Source organism: Chiroxiphia lanceolata, chromosome 16 (genome assembly GCF_009829145.1).
Source record: "Chiroxiphia lanceolata isolate bChiLan1 chromosome 16, bChiLan1.pri, whole genome shotgun sequence".
Classification (NCBI taxonomy): domain Eukaryota; kingdom Metazoa; phylum Chordata; class Aves; order Passeriformes; family Pipridae; genus Chiroxiphia; species Chiroxiphia lanceolata.
Window position 1 is genome coordinate 13,932,292 of NC_045652.1, and position 16,824 is coordinate 13,949,115.

At 52.5% G+C, this 16,824-nt stretch overlaps 1 protein-coding gene across 8 annotated transcripts in view; it reads left to right on the forward strand.

The window, feature by feature from the left end:
* The window catches only part of MPRIP (myosin phosphatase Rho interacting protein), a 78,867-nt gene that overhangs the window by 34,524 nt on the left and 27,519 nt on the right, over positions 1-16,824 (forward strand). For 7 of the 8 annotated variants that reach the window (XM_032704523.1, XM_032704521.1, XM_032704519.1 and 4 more), the window contains exons 6-13: positions 3,279-3,489; positions 4,458-4,617; positions 11,078-11,219; positions 11,742-11,858; positions 14,052-14,108; positions 15,338-15,406; positions 15,620-15,709; positions 16,133-16,242. In XM_032704523.1, the coding sequence (XP_032560414.1) occupies positions 3,279-3,489; positions 4,458-4,617; positions 11,078-11,219; positions 11,742-11,858; positions 14,052-14,108; positions 15,338-15,406; positions 15,620-15,709; positions 16,133-16,242 (956 nt within the window). Of the gene's footprint in view, positions 1-3,278; positions 3,490-4,457; positions 4,975-11,077; positions 11,220-11,741; positions 11,859-14,051; positions 14,109-15,337; positions 15,407-15,619; positions 15,710-16,132; positions 16,243-16,824 lie in introns of all 8 variants that reach the window. The other variant, XM_032704518.1, reaches the window with a different exon arrangement.

The window sequence follows — 16,824 nt, forward strand, 5'->3', positions numbered from 1 at the left end:
AGCAGATCAGTGTGAATTAATTCCTGATCATCACTTCCAGGGTCACACACTGCTTTCCTGGCTGCTTTGTGGCCACGTTTCACCTCTCGGGTGCTGTTTTGTGGCGCCAGCCCTGCCCACACTGTCTCAAGAGTGGCCACAAAGCCATGTGGTCCCTGTGGAGGACCAGGGAGAGGTGCTGTTCATGGGCCATTTCAGCAGAAACAGGATGAAATTCCATCGGGCTCCAGTTACCCCCTTTGAGATGACCCCAGAGATAGTGGGAATGAAAGGAAAATACTAAAGGCCAGGGCCAGGCTGGGAGCTCTGGGGCCGGAGCCGGGCTCTCCAGGGACCCGGCAGTGGCTTCGTGCTCGCTTTGACTATAAATGGTAAAAAGTGGGGCTGGCTGTGACTCACTCGTTCCTGCCGGGCTCCCACGTGGCCAGAGTGGGGGAGAATCCCACAGATGGGGAACGTGACCCCGAGGCCACCCTTGTCCCTCGCCGGGGCTGAGAACAGCCGTGTCCCTGAGGCCGCCTGACCTCCTGCTGAACGTCCCACCACCATGGGGGACCGGCTGGGAGGGCTCCTCCAGCCGAGCCGGGTTGCACACCAGGGACCAGAACTGGGACCAGGGCTCCCCTGAGCCCTGGTTTTCAGGTCCCTGTTGATGGAAGTTCCCAGGATGGTCCTGGTGCAAACTGGGCCCATGGGTGGGTTTTGTACGGCAAGTCTCTGAGTAAGTTTCCACCACGCCACTGGATAAAGATGCTCTGGGCAACGGGGAAAAAAAAATGAGGGGGAACATGATCATTTTTTGCACACCAGGCTGGAAGTCTGAGTCACCTCCTGCCAAGGGCTGGGGTCCTTACAGCCCCTCCAGCCCCTCGAGTGCTGACTCTGGTGATGCTTCAGGGAAGATGTCAGTCTCTCTCTCTCTCTCCTTGACTGAGAGCTGATGTGTTACGAGTTGTCCGTCCTCAGTCCCCAGAGAGAGGGCTGCTGCATTTGGGGCACCCCAGTGAGCGGATGCAGCAGGGCAGGGATGCTCACCCCATCCTGACACAACACTAAACCTAGTTTGGGTTCAGGAGGGGGACGGGGCGGAGAGAAGAAGGGGCGCAGAGCCAGAAAAACATCATTCTGGGTTACATTTCATCACCATGGCAACTTCTTGGAAACCGTACAGGATCTGAGCTCCTGAGCACCAAATAAGGGAAGTGGCTGCGGGAACGATGCTGGCTCCCCACAGACAGACGGGCTCCCCAGGTGCTTGGGGATGGGATGAGCATGGACCCTCATGGCACATTGCCCCTCCTGGCTTGGGGCAGGCCACCCCAAGCCCCATTCTGCTTGCTACCCTCCTTCCACCCTCACCATCCTGTCACTCCCAGTCCCATGGTGCTGGAAAAAGGCCCAAATTCACTTTGCAAAGCTAACCTCCATGTGGGCCCTGCTCCCGGACAGATGCTGTGCTGTGTCAGACACTCACAAGCCACCTGCAAAAGCAGAAGCAGCATCTTTGCTGTTGTCTCCCAAATCCTGTTGATGCAGGCAGCTGCTCTGGGGAAGGAGAGAGGATGCTGAGGAGAAAATCAGCACCAAATCCCGCCCTGTGAAATGGCTTCTCCTGAAGTTGGCTGCTGTTCAGCTTGCTCTCCGTGTGCTGGTGGAGAAAGACTGATCTCTTTCTAAAGATGGCCACACACTAATCCGGCAGCAGGTCATGTCTTAGATCTACTCAGGGAGGGATGGACACCTTTGTGATTTAAAAAAAGAATTTAAACAATGAATATTCCTGCTATTTCTAACTCTCACATAGTTTTTCTTTGTCTGTGGTAAAGCAGAGCTTGGTTGCAGCCAGGAGCTCCTGGGGCATCAGGGCCACTTCCAGCTCCCCCCATCATTTTTTTTTATCATCCCTCTGCAAAATCACCAGGATGGGAGCAATGCAGGGAATATCAGTTTTTGGACAGGGAGAGTTGTGTGTTTTCACTTTGCTTTGCAAGCAGGTTGCAGTTTTAGGAGAAAAAGGGCAGGTTTTGCCCTGCTCCGGCAGAAAGGTGCAGGCAGCAGGAGAGACTGGACTGCCTGTGCCTGCCTGCTGCCTGTGGGAACTTGAGGCAAGGTTTGGGGCTGAAATCTGGGATTTGAGGCGCTGCCCTCTGTTTGCACAGGGGTGTGGCAGGCTCAGGTAAGGAGAGCATGCCCAGACACACTTCATGCAGCTGGAGGCTGGTTCTGCTGATTTTGGTGCATGCTGCTTTTTGGAGGTGTTCATACCCCTGAGCAGCAAAGAGTTAATGTCTCTGCTCCCTTACAGACTTCTTTTTGGCCCACTTCTAAGCCTAATTAAATACATATCTACAAATAATTACATGGGGGTGTGTGTAAGGGATATATAAAAATATCCTGAGTTGGTGATTAGCTTCAGGCTTGGATCGATGAATGAGTGGTTGAGGGTGGAGGGGACCTTGGAGATTGGCCTGACCCCCTGCTCCAGCAGAGTCCCCTTGAGTGGGATGCTTGTGAACTCTGGATCGTTTACCTCCAACACTGCATTCCTTTGGTGTGAAATTTCCAAGGGGATTTTTTTAAAAATTGAGGTCATTTGCTGCTTGTTGTGGCTGTGCACAGAGCCAGGACCCACTCCCTGGGAGATCCCCGGTGGCATTGGCACAGCCCTGCAAATGCTGATTTGGAGGTGCAGGACTAAAACCCACCTGATGTGGGAGCAGGGGATGGAGAGGATGCTCCTTGCAGCCACTGTCCCCAGCCTGTGGGTGCTGGCTCAGGCACTCCCTACTCCATGGAAAAGGAACAAGCAGCTGGAAAACTTCCCACAATCCAGAGACTTTGGAGGGGAGTTAATTGTCATTGATTTATTGGTGGCTTTAAGGAAAATAATCTTCGAATGCTGAAGCTTAATATGACAACAGCAAAACATCTGGTAATGAACAAAGCTGAGGAGGGAGTTGGGAAAGCTGCTGCCTCTTCTGGGTCACACTCTGAACCTGGGCTGGCCTGGCCATGGCCACCAAAGTGGCATCATCCATCATCTGATGGAATCTGGAACTCCTTGCTGGCAAGAGAAGCATTTGAGATGATGGGGATTGTTTTAAAACAGCATGAAGCTGTGACACGTGGCTGAGCAGCCCTGTCCCATCCCTGTCGTGCTGTGATATGTCATGGGCAGGACCCAAACCATGTGGGACCTCAGAGCCAAGCCTTTGGGGACTCTGAGTCTGGAGCTGGGGCAAACTCTCTAACCTTGCTGTGTCCCTTGTTCTTTCTAGGAGCCTGGTCCTGCTAAGATGGCTGTGACCAGCAGCAACATCCCCAGTGCAGAGAAGGTCCCTGCCACCAAGTCCACACTCTGGCAGGAAGAAATGAGGGGCAAAGACCAAGTGGATGGGGGCAGCGGCATCAGCCCGGCACAGAGCCCCGTGCAAGGCCAGGCCGGGGCTGCCAGCTCCCTGAAGGATCCCGTGCTGGACAGCAAGGAAGGTGAGGGGCAAAGGTGCCAGCACTGATGTGATGCCGTGGTGGCCTGGTTCAGGCAGCTGAGCTGGCAGAAAACCACTATAGAGGGAGAAGTTTTCCCTGGGTTTGGTTCCTGGAGCATTCCAGCAAGGAGAGAGAGGCAGACCTCGTCCCTGCTGTGTGGGGACTAGTGTCAGGCATTACAAGCTGGAGTTCAGGAAGGAAAAAGTTGGCATTTCATGCTGGAAAATCACAGTGTGGGGCCCATTCACACCCTGGCAGGGAGATGGGGCTGCCTACCCTCACACTGGGAGCAAAATGAGAGGGAAAATACCTTTTCTAGCCCTTCCACATCCCCACTTGGGCACCCAGAGGGTGCAGGACCATGTCATGCTCAGCCCAGCCATCCTGACTGCCAAGCACTGAGGTCTGCTTCTTCCTACAGCCCTGTTTACATTTGATTTCCATGATGATGCCCTGGAAGATGCTGGATCCATGGCATTGTTCTTCCTGGAACAGTGGGGTTGGGTGCTCTTCCTACCAGGCCATGGACAGGTCCCAGTGCTGGGGCCCTTTCAGGTGGGGAATGCTGCCCACTCAGGTGTGGAATGCTTTTCACCCACTCCCACTTGCCACAAGTGAGATGTCCATTGCCTTGCACCCATAGAACTGTGGTTAATGCTGGGCTGGGGAGCACAGAGATGGAAGTGGGTGCAGAGCAGTGACTGCAGCCACCCAGTTCTTGGTTTGAAGGTGTTTCACCTGTGCAAGCCCAACCCAAGAGTTGGACCAGCATCCTCAGTTCCCTGCAGTCCATCCCACCGTCTCTGTGGGCATGAGGGAGAACAGCCAAGGGTGCAAGAGATGGCACAGGGCTGGGGCCAAGGCTATGTTCTCATTTCCTGGCCTTGTCCTGGGTAGAATTGGGGTGTTTTTTGTTAAAAGCAGAACTCAGACTTGAAACCAAGCACGATGACTCCTCTGTCCCTTAGACGAGAGCTCCATGAACGGAGACCGGATAGACTGCGGGCGGAAGACGCGTGTCGAGAGCGGGTACTTTTCCTTGGAGAAGACCAAACAAGACTCGAAGCTGGAAGAGCAGCAACTGCCGCCCCCGCCGAGCCCGCCCAGCCCCAGCACCCCAAACAACAGGTACAGTTATCCCAAATCGCCCTCACAGGAGCATGCCCAGCCCTTTCCTTCCCCAGGTACCCGATCAGGCGACCGAATGATTCACAGCTCCTCTCTGAACTCCTTGGACTCGAAGAGCAGTTGCTCCAAGCACAAGGACTCCAGCAACAGAGATGTAGGAAGGGGAGCTGAAAAATCGGGGCGTCCCCTTTCTTTTAAAGCCAGCCGGCAGTACACCACCCTGGCCGACGTTCCCAAGGCCATTAGGATCAGTAATCGTGAGGCCTTCCAGGTGGAGAGGAAGCGGCTAGAGCGGAGAACCCGGGCTCGTAGCCCTGGGAGAGAAGAAGTGGCCCGGCTCTTTGGGAATGAGAGAAGGTAAGGGATGAGTGGCTCATCTCCTCCTTGCATGCTTATAGCAGCACCAGGGTTGCGTCCTGGCCACAGCCTGGATGGAGCAGGTGGAATTTGCCAGGTGAAGCCCCTTTGTATTCCAGTGCTCCTGCGTTCAAGGGTGCCCATCCACACCAGCCAGGTGGTGGGATGTTTTTAGTAGTGCCAGCAGGCAGGTGTCACCCTACCTGGCTGCTCTGGGGACAGCTGGCTGAGGTGGGTGATCACAGAGTCACAGAATGGTTTGGGTTGAAAGTGACCTTAAAGCTCATCTTGTTCCACCCCCTTGCCACAGGCAGGGACACCTTCCAGGTTGCTCCAAGTTCCATCCAACCTGGCCTTGGACACTTCCAGGGATGGGGCAGCCACAACTTTGGGCAATCTGTGCCAGGGCCTCCTGACCCTCACAGGGAAGGATTTCTTCCTAATATCCAATCTAAACCTACCCTGATGTTCAGTGGTGTCGGGTACCCCTATTTCCCATGCAGCCCACCCTCCCAGCCCGCAGCGTGGCACACGCTGGCAGCCAGCACCATTAATTAGGTGAGTTCTCTAAATGGTGTTAGTGCCAGGTGTGTTACGCAACTGCCTAATGAGCTGAGAGAGGTTTCAAAATGTCACGGCATTAATCTGGGAGAGGAGGGAGAGGCGGGTGCAGCGCCAAGGCAGGGCTGCAAAACAGCTCAGTGTGGAGGAGGATGGGGAGGGCGTCCGCGTGCGCCGGCGTGCAGGGTGCTCTCCGGGAGAGGCCAAGGACGGGCTCCACTTGCTCTGGGAGAGACACATTTGTGCAGTGAGGGCAGTGGAGCACACTGGGAGACAGGCCCCGGGTGAGAGGGCCGCCTGCCAGTCTGATTTTCCCGCCCTGGTTTTCCTCCGGGCATGTTCTCTCTCGCACGGTTTCAGCAGCAGCTTCTCCTCTGTTTCTTCCCAGCCCCTAAAGGACTGTTTTCCAACCTGGCTTCTGAGAGCTGGGAGCAGGTCTGGGATGTACAGCACAGCTTTGTGCTGGTGCTGCCGGTCGGCAGGAGGATCCCAGACCTGACCCAGTGCGTTCACAGAGAGTGCTGGACTGGGAATAAATGAGGAGAGCTTGGGTTTGGCTTTCTCTGCCGTGGGAATTGGCCTTTCCCCAGGATTGAGGAGGAGGATGCCACGCTGGTCCCTTGGCCACCCTGGCTGGGGACAGGGCTGAAAAAAGGCTGGTGGCTGCTGGTTTGCAAGCTGAGCTGGTGCTGCCTGTGGGTGACATCCTGTCCCTGCTGGGTTTGCTTGCACAGGATGCCCTGGCCAGTGCCTGTCCCCAGTGTGACAGGACAGTGCATTCCTCCAGTACCAGCAGTCCCTTGCTGCAGCTCTGGGGTATCATGCAACACTGGGATCATCCTGCACAGAGCTGGGGAGCAGATTTACAACAGATAGCAGGGCCCAGGAGAGGACATTGCTGCCAGAGACTGTCCTTTTTTAATGTCAGCTCCACTCATTGCCTGCTGGTGAGTGCCTTTTCCCAGGGAAAGTCTGCTTTTCCCAGCCCAGCTGGGGCTTTATCAGTATTGGCAGGAATTTCCCTGTGTCAGCCCAGAGCCTTTATCAAAGCAGGACGGGTATAGGGAGAGGAGCAGGCACTGCACCAGGCACTGGAGACTTGCTGCCCATGGGGCTGAGCCCAGTCCAGCATTTGGGAGGGGATGATGGCAGAGTGGAGTGATGGCAGAGTAGGGTGAGGGGTCCCCATCTGCGGGAGGGATTGCAGCCTGTGGTGCTGGAGGAGTGTGCTGTGAACAGGGATGGTTCAGTGGGTGTTTAGGGATGGGTACATTTGTTTTCTCCTCCAGTAACCTGGGAATTGGCCCGTGCAGGTGGTGTGGGTGCAGAGGTCCTGTGTCCCAGAGCTGGGACACCCGTGTTGGAGCTCTCAGGTGGACTCAACAGGGCGCAGAGACACGGTCCAGCGTCGCACCAAAGAATTAACATTCCCCAGCACCCTGCTCAGCTTGGCTTGACTGCTTTTTAAACTTGAGTTTACTTAGTCCCCATATCCCTCTCATTTTTCTCCTCTGAGCTCAGACTGTGCTGTTTGAGGTTGAGCAGATACAATAACTCACTTCCATGCTGTGGGGTCAGTTTTTTCCCCCTGGTTTAACACCATTTCTAATAATCCTTCTCAGTAACCCACTAACATGTCAGGGGACACTTGCCCGAAATCACGTGCCCCACGCCAACCCCAAAAGCACCAGTCAGGCATTGTTCAGATCTGCTTTTCAGTGCAGCCAAACAAACTCACTCTGATTCTGTTGGTATTTTCAGCTCTTCCTCCCATTTTTTTGTGTAAATCAGTGCAAATGTCAGAGCTGTGGATGGAAGAGAATTATTTTAGGTACCCAGTGCTGCATCGTGAGTGACACACCTTAGGCTTAACTCCAGCTAAAGCCGTTTGTCAAGGCTTTTCCTCCTGCTTCCTTATCATGAGAGTTATTACGTGACTTAAGTCCAGGAATTTTCCGTGTTGACCATTTATACCTGACTCTGCCTCCACGCCCCATGCAGACGTCTGAGCTCGCAGCCACTCAGAACCAGGAATCAGAAAACAGGAGATAATCTCCCTGATTTTGGCAGAGCGGCAGAGTGCGAGTTCCCTCTGCTGGCACGTGGCAGGACAGGGCTGTGGCACTCACCGGGATGTCCCACCGGCCTGGGGGAGAGGGGCTGTGGCCACAGAGGTCGAGTCATCCCCAGTCTCCCATCTCAGAACCATCCCTAGGGCAGAAGAGCAGGGGCAACTCTTTGGAAACCCTGTGGATGAACCTTGAAGTTTTGAACACAAAATCACAGCTGAAGTGATCTGCAGGGATGTGCTTGGACATCAGTCCCCATATCCCAGCAGGGCTCTGCAGCTGCGGGGATAAATCCTGGCACATCTCAGAGGAGGGTGCCAGCAGTTTTGGGAAGGAGACCACCACTGGATGGGGGGTCCCCGGGGTGCAGAGACCCAGAGCCCCTTCCTCTGGGTGTGCAGCTGCAGGCTTACCCATCTTCTGCAGCTCCCTGGGGAGCACCAGGATTTCTGGTTGGCAAGCTTGGCTTTTTTGCACAATTCCAGGGGTGCAGCCTCTAAATCCACAGCTTTCTCAGTTGACCCCATGTTCTTCTCACGCTGGCAGGAGTCCAATGTGGCATCTGCCAGACCTCCTGTAGCAGTGTGATCAGGGGCTGAGGTGTATTTCTAGCCCTAGTAAAGAGCAGAACTGCCTGAAATCACTTAAGAGACTTTTTTCCCTCAAATTCCTTCTCTGGAGCTTCTTGAGATGCAAAGCTCAGCTCTGAATTCTGCTTCTCCCCATACATAGGAGTGTCTGCTCTCCCAAATATAGGGGTTTTTTCCTTGTAAAACTATCCTCTTCATACTTGTGGGCCTCTTGGGAAAATTATCCTTTCTTTTCCTGACACTCGCTATCTTTCTTGCTGCTAAATAATGAATGAATCCAATAAAAACAAGCCCTTTTTTTCCAATCAAAGAAAATCACTTTAACGATAGCTCGTGCTGGTTTTTAGAGCTTCCCTTCCCACTGCACACCCCCCACACTAACAGCCAAGATCTGCAGCCTGGGTTTAGTGGCCTGGAAAAGATTAACAGCCTGCATGGCCGAGGAATTCCTTGGGATGAGCTTTTGTAGTTGAAAAGCACTAAATGGCACTGCAGCTTTTAAAATGCTTCTTCCTACCTGTCCCAGCCTCGTTTTGTCCACACAGAGCTTCTGTGCAGAGGGAACAGCTCTCTCTGACACGTTTTGGTGGGGAGGAGAGCCCTTCCCTCCCCGTTCCCTCAGGATCTCTGGCAATAACATCTCTGAAATATTGATCTAATGGGAAAAAGAAAGATTCTTTCCTGTAATCCGGATGATATTAACCCTTGGGGCTGTGATTTGGTTGCAGTGATTTATTTTTCTCCTCCCTTTTTCAATGACAAATGAACCGGAATGATTTTGATTTTGTTTTGTATGTAGATACAGATATATAATTTCCTCTTCTGTTCATTCATTTTCCAGCCTTGTTTTCTTCCAGGTCTTGTTGCTCTCCACCTTCTCCTGCTGTGTTGCTGTGTGACGTGTCCACCTTTACTTCGCCTGCTTCGCTACCATCTCATCTCAATCTCAAGCCGTAGAACAACCTGGTGGTGCAGCCCCTTTCATGAGAAATCAGCCTGCTTTTGATTTTGTTTTTATGGTTTTTTTTTGGTTGGGTTTTTGTTCTTTATTTTTCTCCTGATTTGTTTTTTTCTTCAGGCCTTCACTCAGTAGGGCACAGACAATGTTAATTCATGGATCTCTTATTTTCTCCTGAACTGAGACTCAGAGAAGGCTGGGCCACTGTAAAAAGGGTTAAAAAATTGGGACTCCAAAACAATTCCCTGTCTGTCAGTGAATGGAGAACATGGATTTATGTTCCACAGCCTGGCTTGTGTTGAACATCTCACAGGCAGACTATCCCAGGGAAACTGGGAGCTCTGCACAAGCCCGGGATCTGCCCACTCCCAGTTTGCAAACTGGGAGGTAGCAAGGGCTGAACAGATGTCCTGTAGAAGCATCAAAGATCTTTGAATTTACAAAGCAAAGTCTTCCCCACCAATTGTGTCCCTTCCTCTTTGGTTGTGTCCTGGCAGCCTTGGCTCTGAGCAGCAGTGGGGGACCCCTAGCCTCCCAGGGGATGTCATGTGCTCAGACTGTTCCTCTCATTTATGGAATTTGGTGCAAATGTTGGTTGAAAACTGAACATTTCATGGTTTTTGAGCCTTTAACCTGCTGTTCCTTTTTGTGGGAAGTGTTAAAAATGGGGTTTTTTGGATAACCTGTTTCCCCTTATGTGGTTGTCGTTGTGATTTTCTTGCATGTTAGAGGTTTACACAGAGGAAGCAGCACCAAGGTTAAATGTGGTACAAGTGGGTCCAAATTTTGTGTCAAGAAACCACCTGGATTGAGCTTTTTGGGGGAGGTTTGAAATGGACCTTTAAACCTCACAGCTTGGAGCACAGCTGGCATTTACTGGTGGTGGGTTGTTGCTTCACGTTCCCAGGTTGTGATTAAGGACCTGAGGTTGATTCTTGCCTGAACCCCTGGGAATGCAAACTCAGACACCAGCAGGTGCTTTGCAAATTCAAGGGCTTCCTCTCCTGTGGGTCAGTGAGCAGCTTTTCATGCTGAACCAGCACTTTTAATTCTACCTGCAAAGGCCTATTTGCTCATCCTTAGGAGCATCCCATTTGTTTTTATCCAGGGTTGGCCCCCGCTCCATCCACATTTCTTCATAGTTCTCCATCCTCAGAGACACAAGTGCCACTGTGTGATGGACCACCAAGCAGTGTCTGAGAGACCCAAGTTGTGCTCCCTGCTCTCCATATTGGATTTGCAACCCAGTTTAGAGGAGGGAATGGCCCCAGGTTTTTCAGGGAATGCCCTGCCATGGCACAGAGTGCTCCTCATCTCATTCCCCTTCAGCTGGTGCATCCTGCGAGCCAGACCCATGATCTGGAGGCACCTATGGACAGTGTTCACTCCATGCAATCCTGTGGCTGTTCCCTGTGTGAGGCTGAGTTTTTAGAGGGTACCTATTGCAGTGAACAGTCTGGGAAAAGCTGACCCCCCTTTATTTCTGCAGCCCAGCTTGGTCTGACATATCAGTGCTCTGTGGCCTGGGGGGCCATCGATAGCTGCAGTGCTAGAGGAGAGAGCCAATGCTTAAGCCAAAGCTGCCCCACAGTCCCTGCTTCCCAAAGGGCTGTAAAATTCACAAGTAGAAAGTTACAGGTGGTTTTGCAAGGGTTTTCTAGTTATTGAAGGTGCTACCTGTGGAGCTAAATAGTGTGAGGGTTTTTTCCCACTTTGGCCATGGGTGAAAGGATGTGTGTCAGGCGTTTTACCCTGGATTTGGGCACACTGGAGCCCGCAGAGGAACAGGGACCAAAAGCCAGGTGTGCACGAACAGCGGGTCAATCAGTTCTGCAGCCTTGAATTTGTGGGGTTGTACAGCTCCGCTCAGTTGCTGCTCCTGTGTTTAAACCTTCTCCGGTTTCCCCTTTCTCTCTGTGTTCCAGGCGATCCCAGGTAATTGAAAAATTTGAGGCATTAGATATTGAGAACGCGGAGCACATGGAAACGAACGTGCCGGGAGGGGCTGCCCTTTCCAGCGAGACGCGGCAGGGCAGGAGCGAGAAGAGGGTTTTCCCACGGAAACGGGTGAGCGGCTCGGCTGAGGTCTCCTGGTGGGCTTTGGGGGATGGCACCTGGGATCCTGCAGCGCAGGACAGAGCATTCAGCTCTAGGGTTTGTCCCTGGGTGTGGATCTGGAGTCGCAGGCAGCTCCTGCAGGAGCCACATGCTGTGTGTGTTCAGTCTCTGCGGGTTTGCCACTTGCTGCTCTGCTCCCTTGGCCCGGCTGTAGATCAGAGTGGAAAATCAGGCTGTCTTTTCTCCTTTCTCCAAAATATAAAGGGAAACTTCAGATCTGGCATGGCCAGGACACATCAGGATGGGGTGAAGTAACAAAAGAAACAGGCAGGTTTGAGAGTCCCAGATACGCTTGGATATATTGGGAACAAATTAATGCCTGAGAGGACAAAAAATTGTATTGCCAAAGAAATGACACTTGTTCTGAGGCTGAGATGCCCCTTAAATAAAGCAGATTTTTATGCCATGAGCCAAGAGAGCAGGACTCTGTCCTAGTTCCTGCACTGATCTGGGCTAATTCTGTTCACACAGGACTTCACTTGCGAAGGAGCGGCCGTGGGCTCCATCCTGGACGTGTCTGCATCTCCCCTGTCCCCACATCGCCGGGCAAAGTCACTGGACAGAAGGTCCACGGAGTCCTCTATGACGGTGAGCCAGGGGACCGTGTCCCCTGCCTTTTGGGAGGACATGAGAGGCCTTTCCCCAGCGGATGCAGTGCAAACTGCACTGTCTGCTGCTTTCCTCATGGTCAGCACGTAGGACGTGGGTTATGCTCACATTTGGAGCAGGTTTCAGTGACCCGGGTCAGATGTGACCAATCCTGTGAGTCACAGGGGCTCAACTGGAGAAGAGCCACACTTTTTGCCTGCTGCAGAAATTAAAAGACTGAGTCTTGCGAGGAGCCCTTTTCCTCAAAGTACAGCAGGAGCTTGGGAAGCAGCCCCGTTTTGCTTGTTATTTTCCCCTGGAATACCCAATTTCCTTGATGCTTTGCTTGATGTGTTAGACCCTGATGCTGTAGGTCACCCTGAAGGTGCTGGGGTCACCTTGCCTGGCCAGAGCCCCTTTTGACCTGTGCTGTCCCCCAGCAGAGGCTGCAGCAGGGTATTTCCACCTCAGCAGAGGGTCAGTCCAGTTTCTGGACTTGGACCAGCCACTGGGTCATGACTGATGCATTTTCATAGAATCACAGAATCCTAGAATGTCTTGGGATGGAGGGCCCCTTAAAGATCATCTCGTTCCAACTCCCCTGCCATGGGCAAGGACACCTTCCACTCAGCCAGGATCCTCAGAGAGTTTTCAGAGAGCCAACACGTCCCAGTTTTCTAATGCCACTTCCTTGATGTTTATGCTGTTGGAAGTGGGTGTGAGTGGGATGAAGGCTTCAAGGAAGGGCTGAACCTGCCCTCCTGAGCTTTCCTCCCTTTGCATATTTCAAATGCTCACCAGACCTGGAGGCAAACAGTACAGAACAAACACAAAATGCTCTCCTTTCCCTCACCACCCTTCTGCAGGGACAAAATAAATACACTTGCTAATCTCTCAGATAAATTACAGAGCTACTGTAAATACAAGTTGCATTTTTTGCGGACAGACAGCTTCTATTCAAGGACTTATCAGAATAATGCAGTAGCTGGTGTTTCTGGAGCTTTTTGGGTAGACTTGTACAGCCACAAGAGTGAGTTTTAAATTCTTGGTGGGAATAAAAAGGTGCAAGAAGTGCATATGAAGTGGCAGTGCACGTTATCTAGTGTTAGGAAAAAATTCTTCCCTGTTCGGGTGGTGAGGCCCTGGCACAGGTTGCCCAGAGAAGCTGTGGCTGCCCCATCCCTGGAAGTGTCCAAGGCCAGGTTGGACGGGGCTTGGAGCAACCTGGGCTAGTGGAAGGTGTCCCTGCCCATGGCAGGATGTTGGAACAAGATGATCTTTAAGACCCCTTCCAACCCAAACCATTCCATGATTCTGTAGTTCAATGAATTACTTTCCTTTGTGTTTTTGTGGGGCAGGACTGGGTTCCCACCACCATGGGATCATTCACATGTGGGATGTGCTGCCCCACAGCACAGGTTTGATTGAATGGGCTTCCAGACCCCAATTTCCATTTCTCCCCTTGCTGTAGCCAGTTTCAGACACTGCAGCTGGATTTCACACACTGCTGTCCTTTTTCCTCCTCCTCTCTGCAGCACGTGGAGCAGCTGGAGGAGCTCAGCCTCGAGGGAGTGAAAGCATTTCCACCACATCCTTCCCTGTACACGGGCAGGGCTGGGAGGAGGGTCTGGCAGCAGTTATCCCACGCTGTCTTGGTTGCTTTTCTCAGGGATTTGACATCCCCATGTACCTACTTCGGAGGAAAGAGCAGGTGTTGTTTGGGTGGTGCAGGGCTCAGATTCCCTGTATTTCCAGCCTTGGGAACTCAGCCTGTTTTGAACCCTGCAGCCTTACATCAACAGCATGTAGTTTTTCTTTCATAATATATAACAGAAGGACAAAACTGCCTGAAGTCTTGGTAATTCACTTTTCTCCTTCCTCTGTTATGCTGGTGGAGCAGTAGGAAATGGCGAGAGAAAATGGCAGGACGGGAACAGCTGAGTATACCATGCAGCAGGTCTCTGCTCCTCCTGGGTGCAAACATTTAGCCACCACACAGTGTAATGGTGCAGTCTGGACTAGATAACCTTTAAAGGTCCTTTCCAACCCAAACTGTTCTGTGATTAAATTCTGTGAATTTAACTGTTGCTGGTCTCTTTAATTGCTGCACTGTGTTTTATCAAGTCACTTCTGTTGCCTTCTGGGTGCAGACACTTCTTCCCTCTCCTCTAATCCCTCTCTCCTTTCTTCCAGCCCGACCTACTGAACTTCAAGAAGGGCTGGTTGACAAAGCAGTATGAGGATGGGCAGGTGAGTCATGGGGAAGCTCTGCCCTTTATATCCACTCACTCCAACATCCTGGCTGTGCTGGTGGCACGTGGGGCTGCTCTTGGCACTGACAGAGCCCTGATGTCCCTGCTGGGTAGATCAGCCTTGGAGTGAGAACTGCTGGTCCTCTGTCCTGGGGAGGTTTCAAAGCCCCACAGGTGGATATTGTATCGTGGGTTTCTAGGGAGCCAGGGCAGCTTGGATAGCAGTGCTGGTTTCATGTTCCTGTTTTCTATTTATCAGTCTCATCTCCCTTGCAACCCAGTGACCTCTTTGGTGTCAGTAATGAGGCTCAGGTGAAGTCTCCTGAGTACCAGGGAAATGACAAGGCCAGTAAATAAATAAATAAATAAATCTCTCTAAGTTGGCACTGAGGGAAGCAGCTGATGCTGTTTTCCTGCTGTCTGTTCCCGAAGGGATGTGGGATGTGCTGCTCCATCAGAGCCTTAGTCATGGGCGCTGATGCCGAGGCAGCATGGATGGTCCTGGCTGTTTGCAAACTGTCCCTTCCCTGGATTTCCTTCCCTCCTGCTCAGCTGCTGAGGGAAAATGAGAACGACTTGCCCGTGGCTGTGAGTGCCATGGCCTGGGCTCCGCTGTGGGTACTGGGGCTGAGGGCACATCCATAGACAGCCGAGGGGGAACCGGCCACTGGATTGTGCTTTATTGACTGAAAGCTGCCTTAGGTGAGCCTGTGCCTGGCTGGGAGCATGCAGGAGGAGGATTTGTATAGAGTAAGGGCCAGGAATAGACTCCAACTCAGTTTCTAGGTACTGCAGATAAAACATGAATGTTTTACTGCTTTTCTTTTGTTGTTGTTAAGAAGGTTTTAAGTGCAGTCACTAAAAGCATAGTCTTGCAGTGGAGCTGCTGAGAAGGCTCCGACTGCCCCTGTGGCTCTCACCCTGTGTCACTGTCACACGCAGGGTTGGTGCTGCTGAGGGTGGAGCACTCTGTAGTGTGGCAGCACCAGGGAATTCGGGGTCCTGGTGGTGCAAACCATCACTGTCCCTTGCCTTGCTGCCTGTTTGGGTCTCCCCTTCCTGTCAGGAGGGTCTCAAAGAAGCCGAGTGTGGAGCTGGGAGGGGAGAGGCGTTGAGCTGCTTCCCTGTGGGGCACCTCTGCCAGCTGACCTGTGACGAGAGCCACTGTGTTTCCACTGGTGGGGAAAGGAGCAGGATTGTAACTGCCCCATCTTGGTTGTTTCGTAGTGGAAGAAGCACTGGTTTGTGCTGACTGACCAGAGCCTGAGATACTACCGGGATTCGGTGGCGGAGGAGGTAAGTGTCTTCCTGTCCATGTTCAACCCATCACTGCACACGGGGGAACTCCCAGTTCTCCCAGACTGCCCCTGGCAGGCTGCCTTCCCAAGGTCCTGGAGCATAGCTCTTCAGGGCTCTGTGCTTCCCAGGGACCTGCTGTGCCTCCCTGTGAGCCCACTGCACTTGGGGGCTGCAGAGCTCTGTGGCTTATTTTACCTCTTCCCCCTGCAGGCAGCTGACCTGGATGGAGAAATCGATTTATCCACGTGCTACGATGTCACTGAGTACCCAGTTCAGCGGAACTACGGCTTCCAGATCCACGTAAGGAAAATGTGGGGAGGAGGAAGAGTCTGGCTGCAGGACAGCTGATGGGGATGCTCGTCCGTGACAAGGGAAACATGTTCCCAAACACCCAAGAAAGGCCACCCAGCAGCCCCCAGGGTGCTCCAGAGAGCTGTGGCCTTGAGTTTGAGAGCCATTTTTTTGTCTAGGGGAAAGGGAAGGAGGAAAGGCAAAGATTTGTTTCAGCCTTAGGATCTCAACTGTGACAAAATTAGCCTGATTGCTGGGAAACACTAATTCCCGCCAGGAGCATGCTGGGGGATGGAGGGGCTGGGTGCGACCTCTGTTTGCCCAGCAAGCAGTGGCCCAGCACTGTGGGCTTGGGACTGGGTGCAGAGTGGTTTTGGGACAGTGCTGATGGGTGCAATCAGCTGCTCTGAGCTGTTCCTCCTCTGTCCCTAGACGAAGGAAGGGGAGTTCACCCTCTCTGCCATGACGTCGGGCATTCGCCGCAACTGGATCCAGACCATCATGAAGCACGTTCGCCCCACCACTGCTCCTGATGTAACAAGGTAAGGGGGGAGTGTAGCAGCCCCTGCAGTTGTGTGGTTTGCTGTGCAGGAGTAACTCTTCCCTCATCCCTTTTTTTTTCCTGTTTCTGAGCCTGTCCGTTCCTGGAAGCTGCGGCTCTTTCTCACGTCCCTCTCTCTGGGCTTAATTTGGATACACTTTGTGGGGACGCTGATATGCTGAGTTATTCTTACACGTGCAGATTTCAAAGAGGGTTGAAAATGTGGCTTTAATTTGTGCATAGGAATATGAAACACTGTTTCTATATCAAGGCTCCTTTGGATTCTCACCAGGTATTGTGAAACCACTTGGATTCAGTTGTGCTGGGTTCCCCCTTTCCTCTGGCTACTGTTCTGCATGAGCTGCCCAGCCCCTCCACGGGTCATGGCAGCAGGAACCCAGGGTTCAATTTAGTAGCTGTTTGGCTCTGATCTATTTTAAACTCCAGCCAGCAAATCGTCTCCCCTCCTCTTTTGATCTTCCAGAAGCTGCTGCAGCTCATTCCCCTTACGCGTTAATAATGCTGTTGTCTCCTCCTGTGTCAGTGCCAGAGGAAGGGAGCCCTTGCATCACTGAGTACCTTC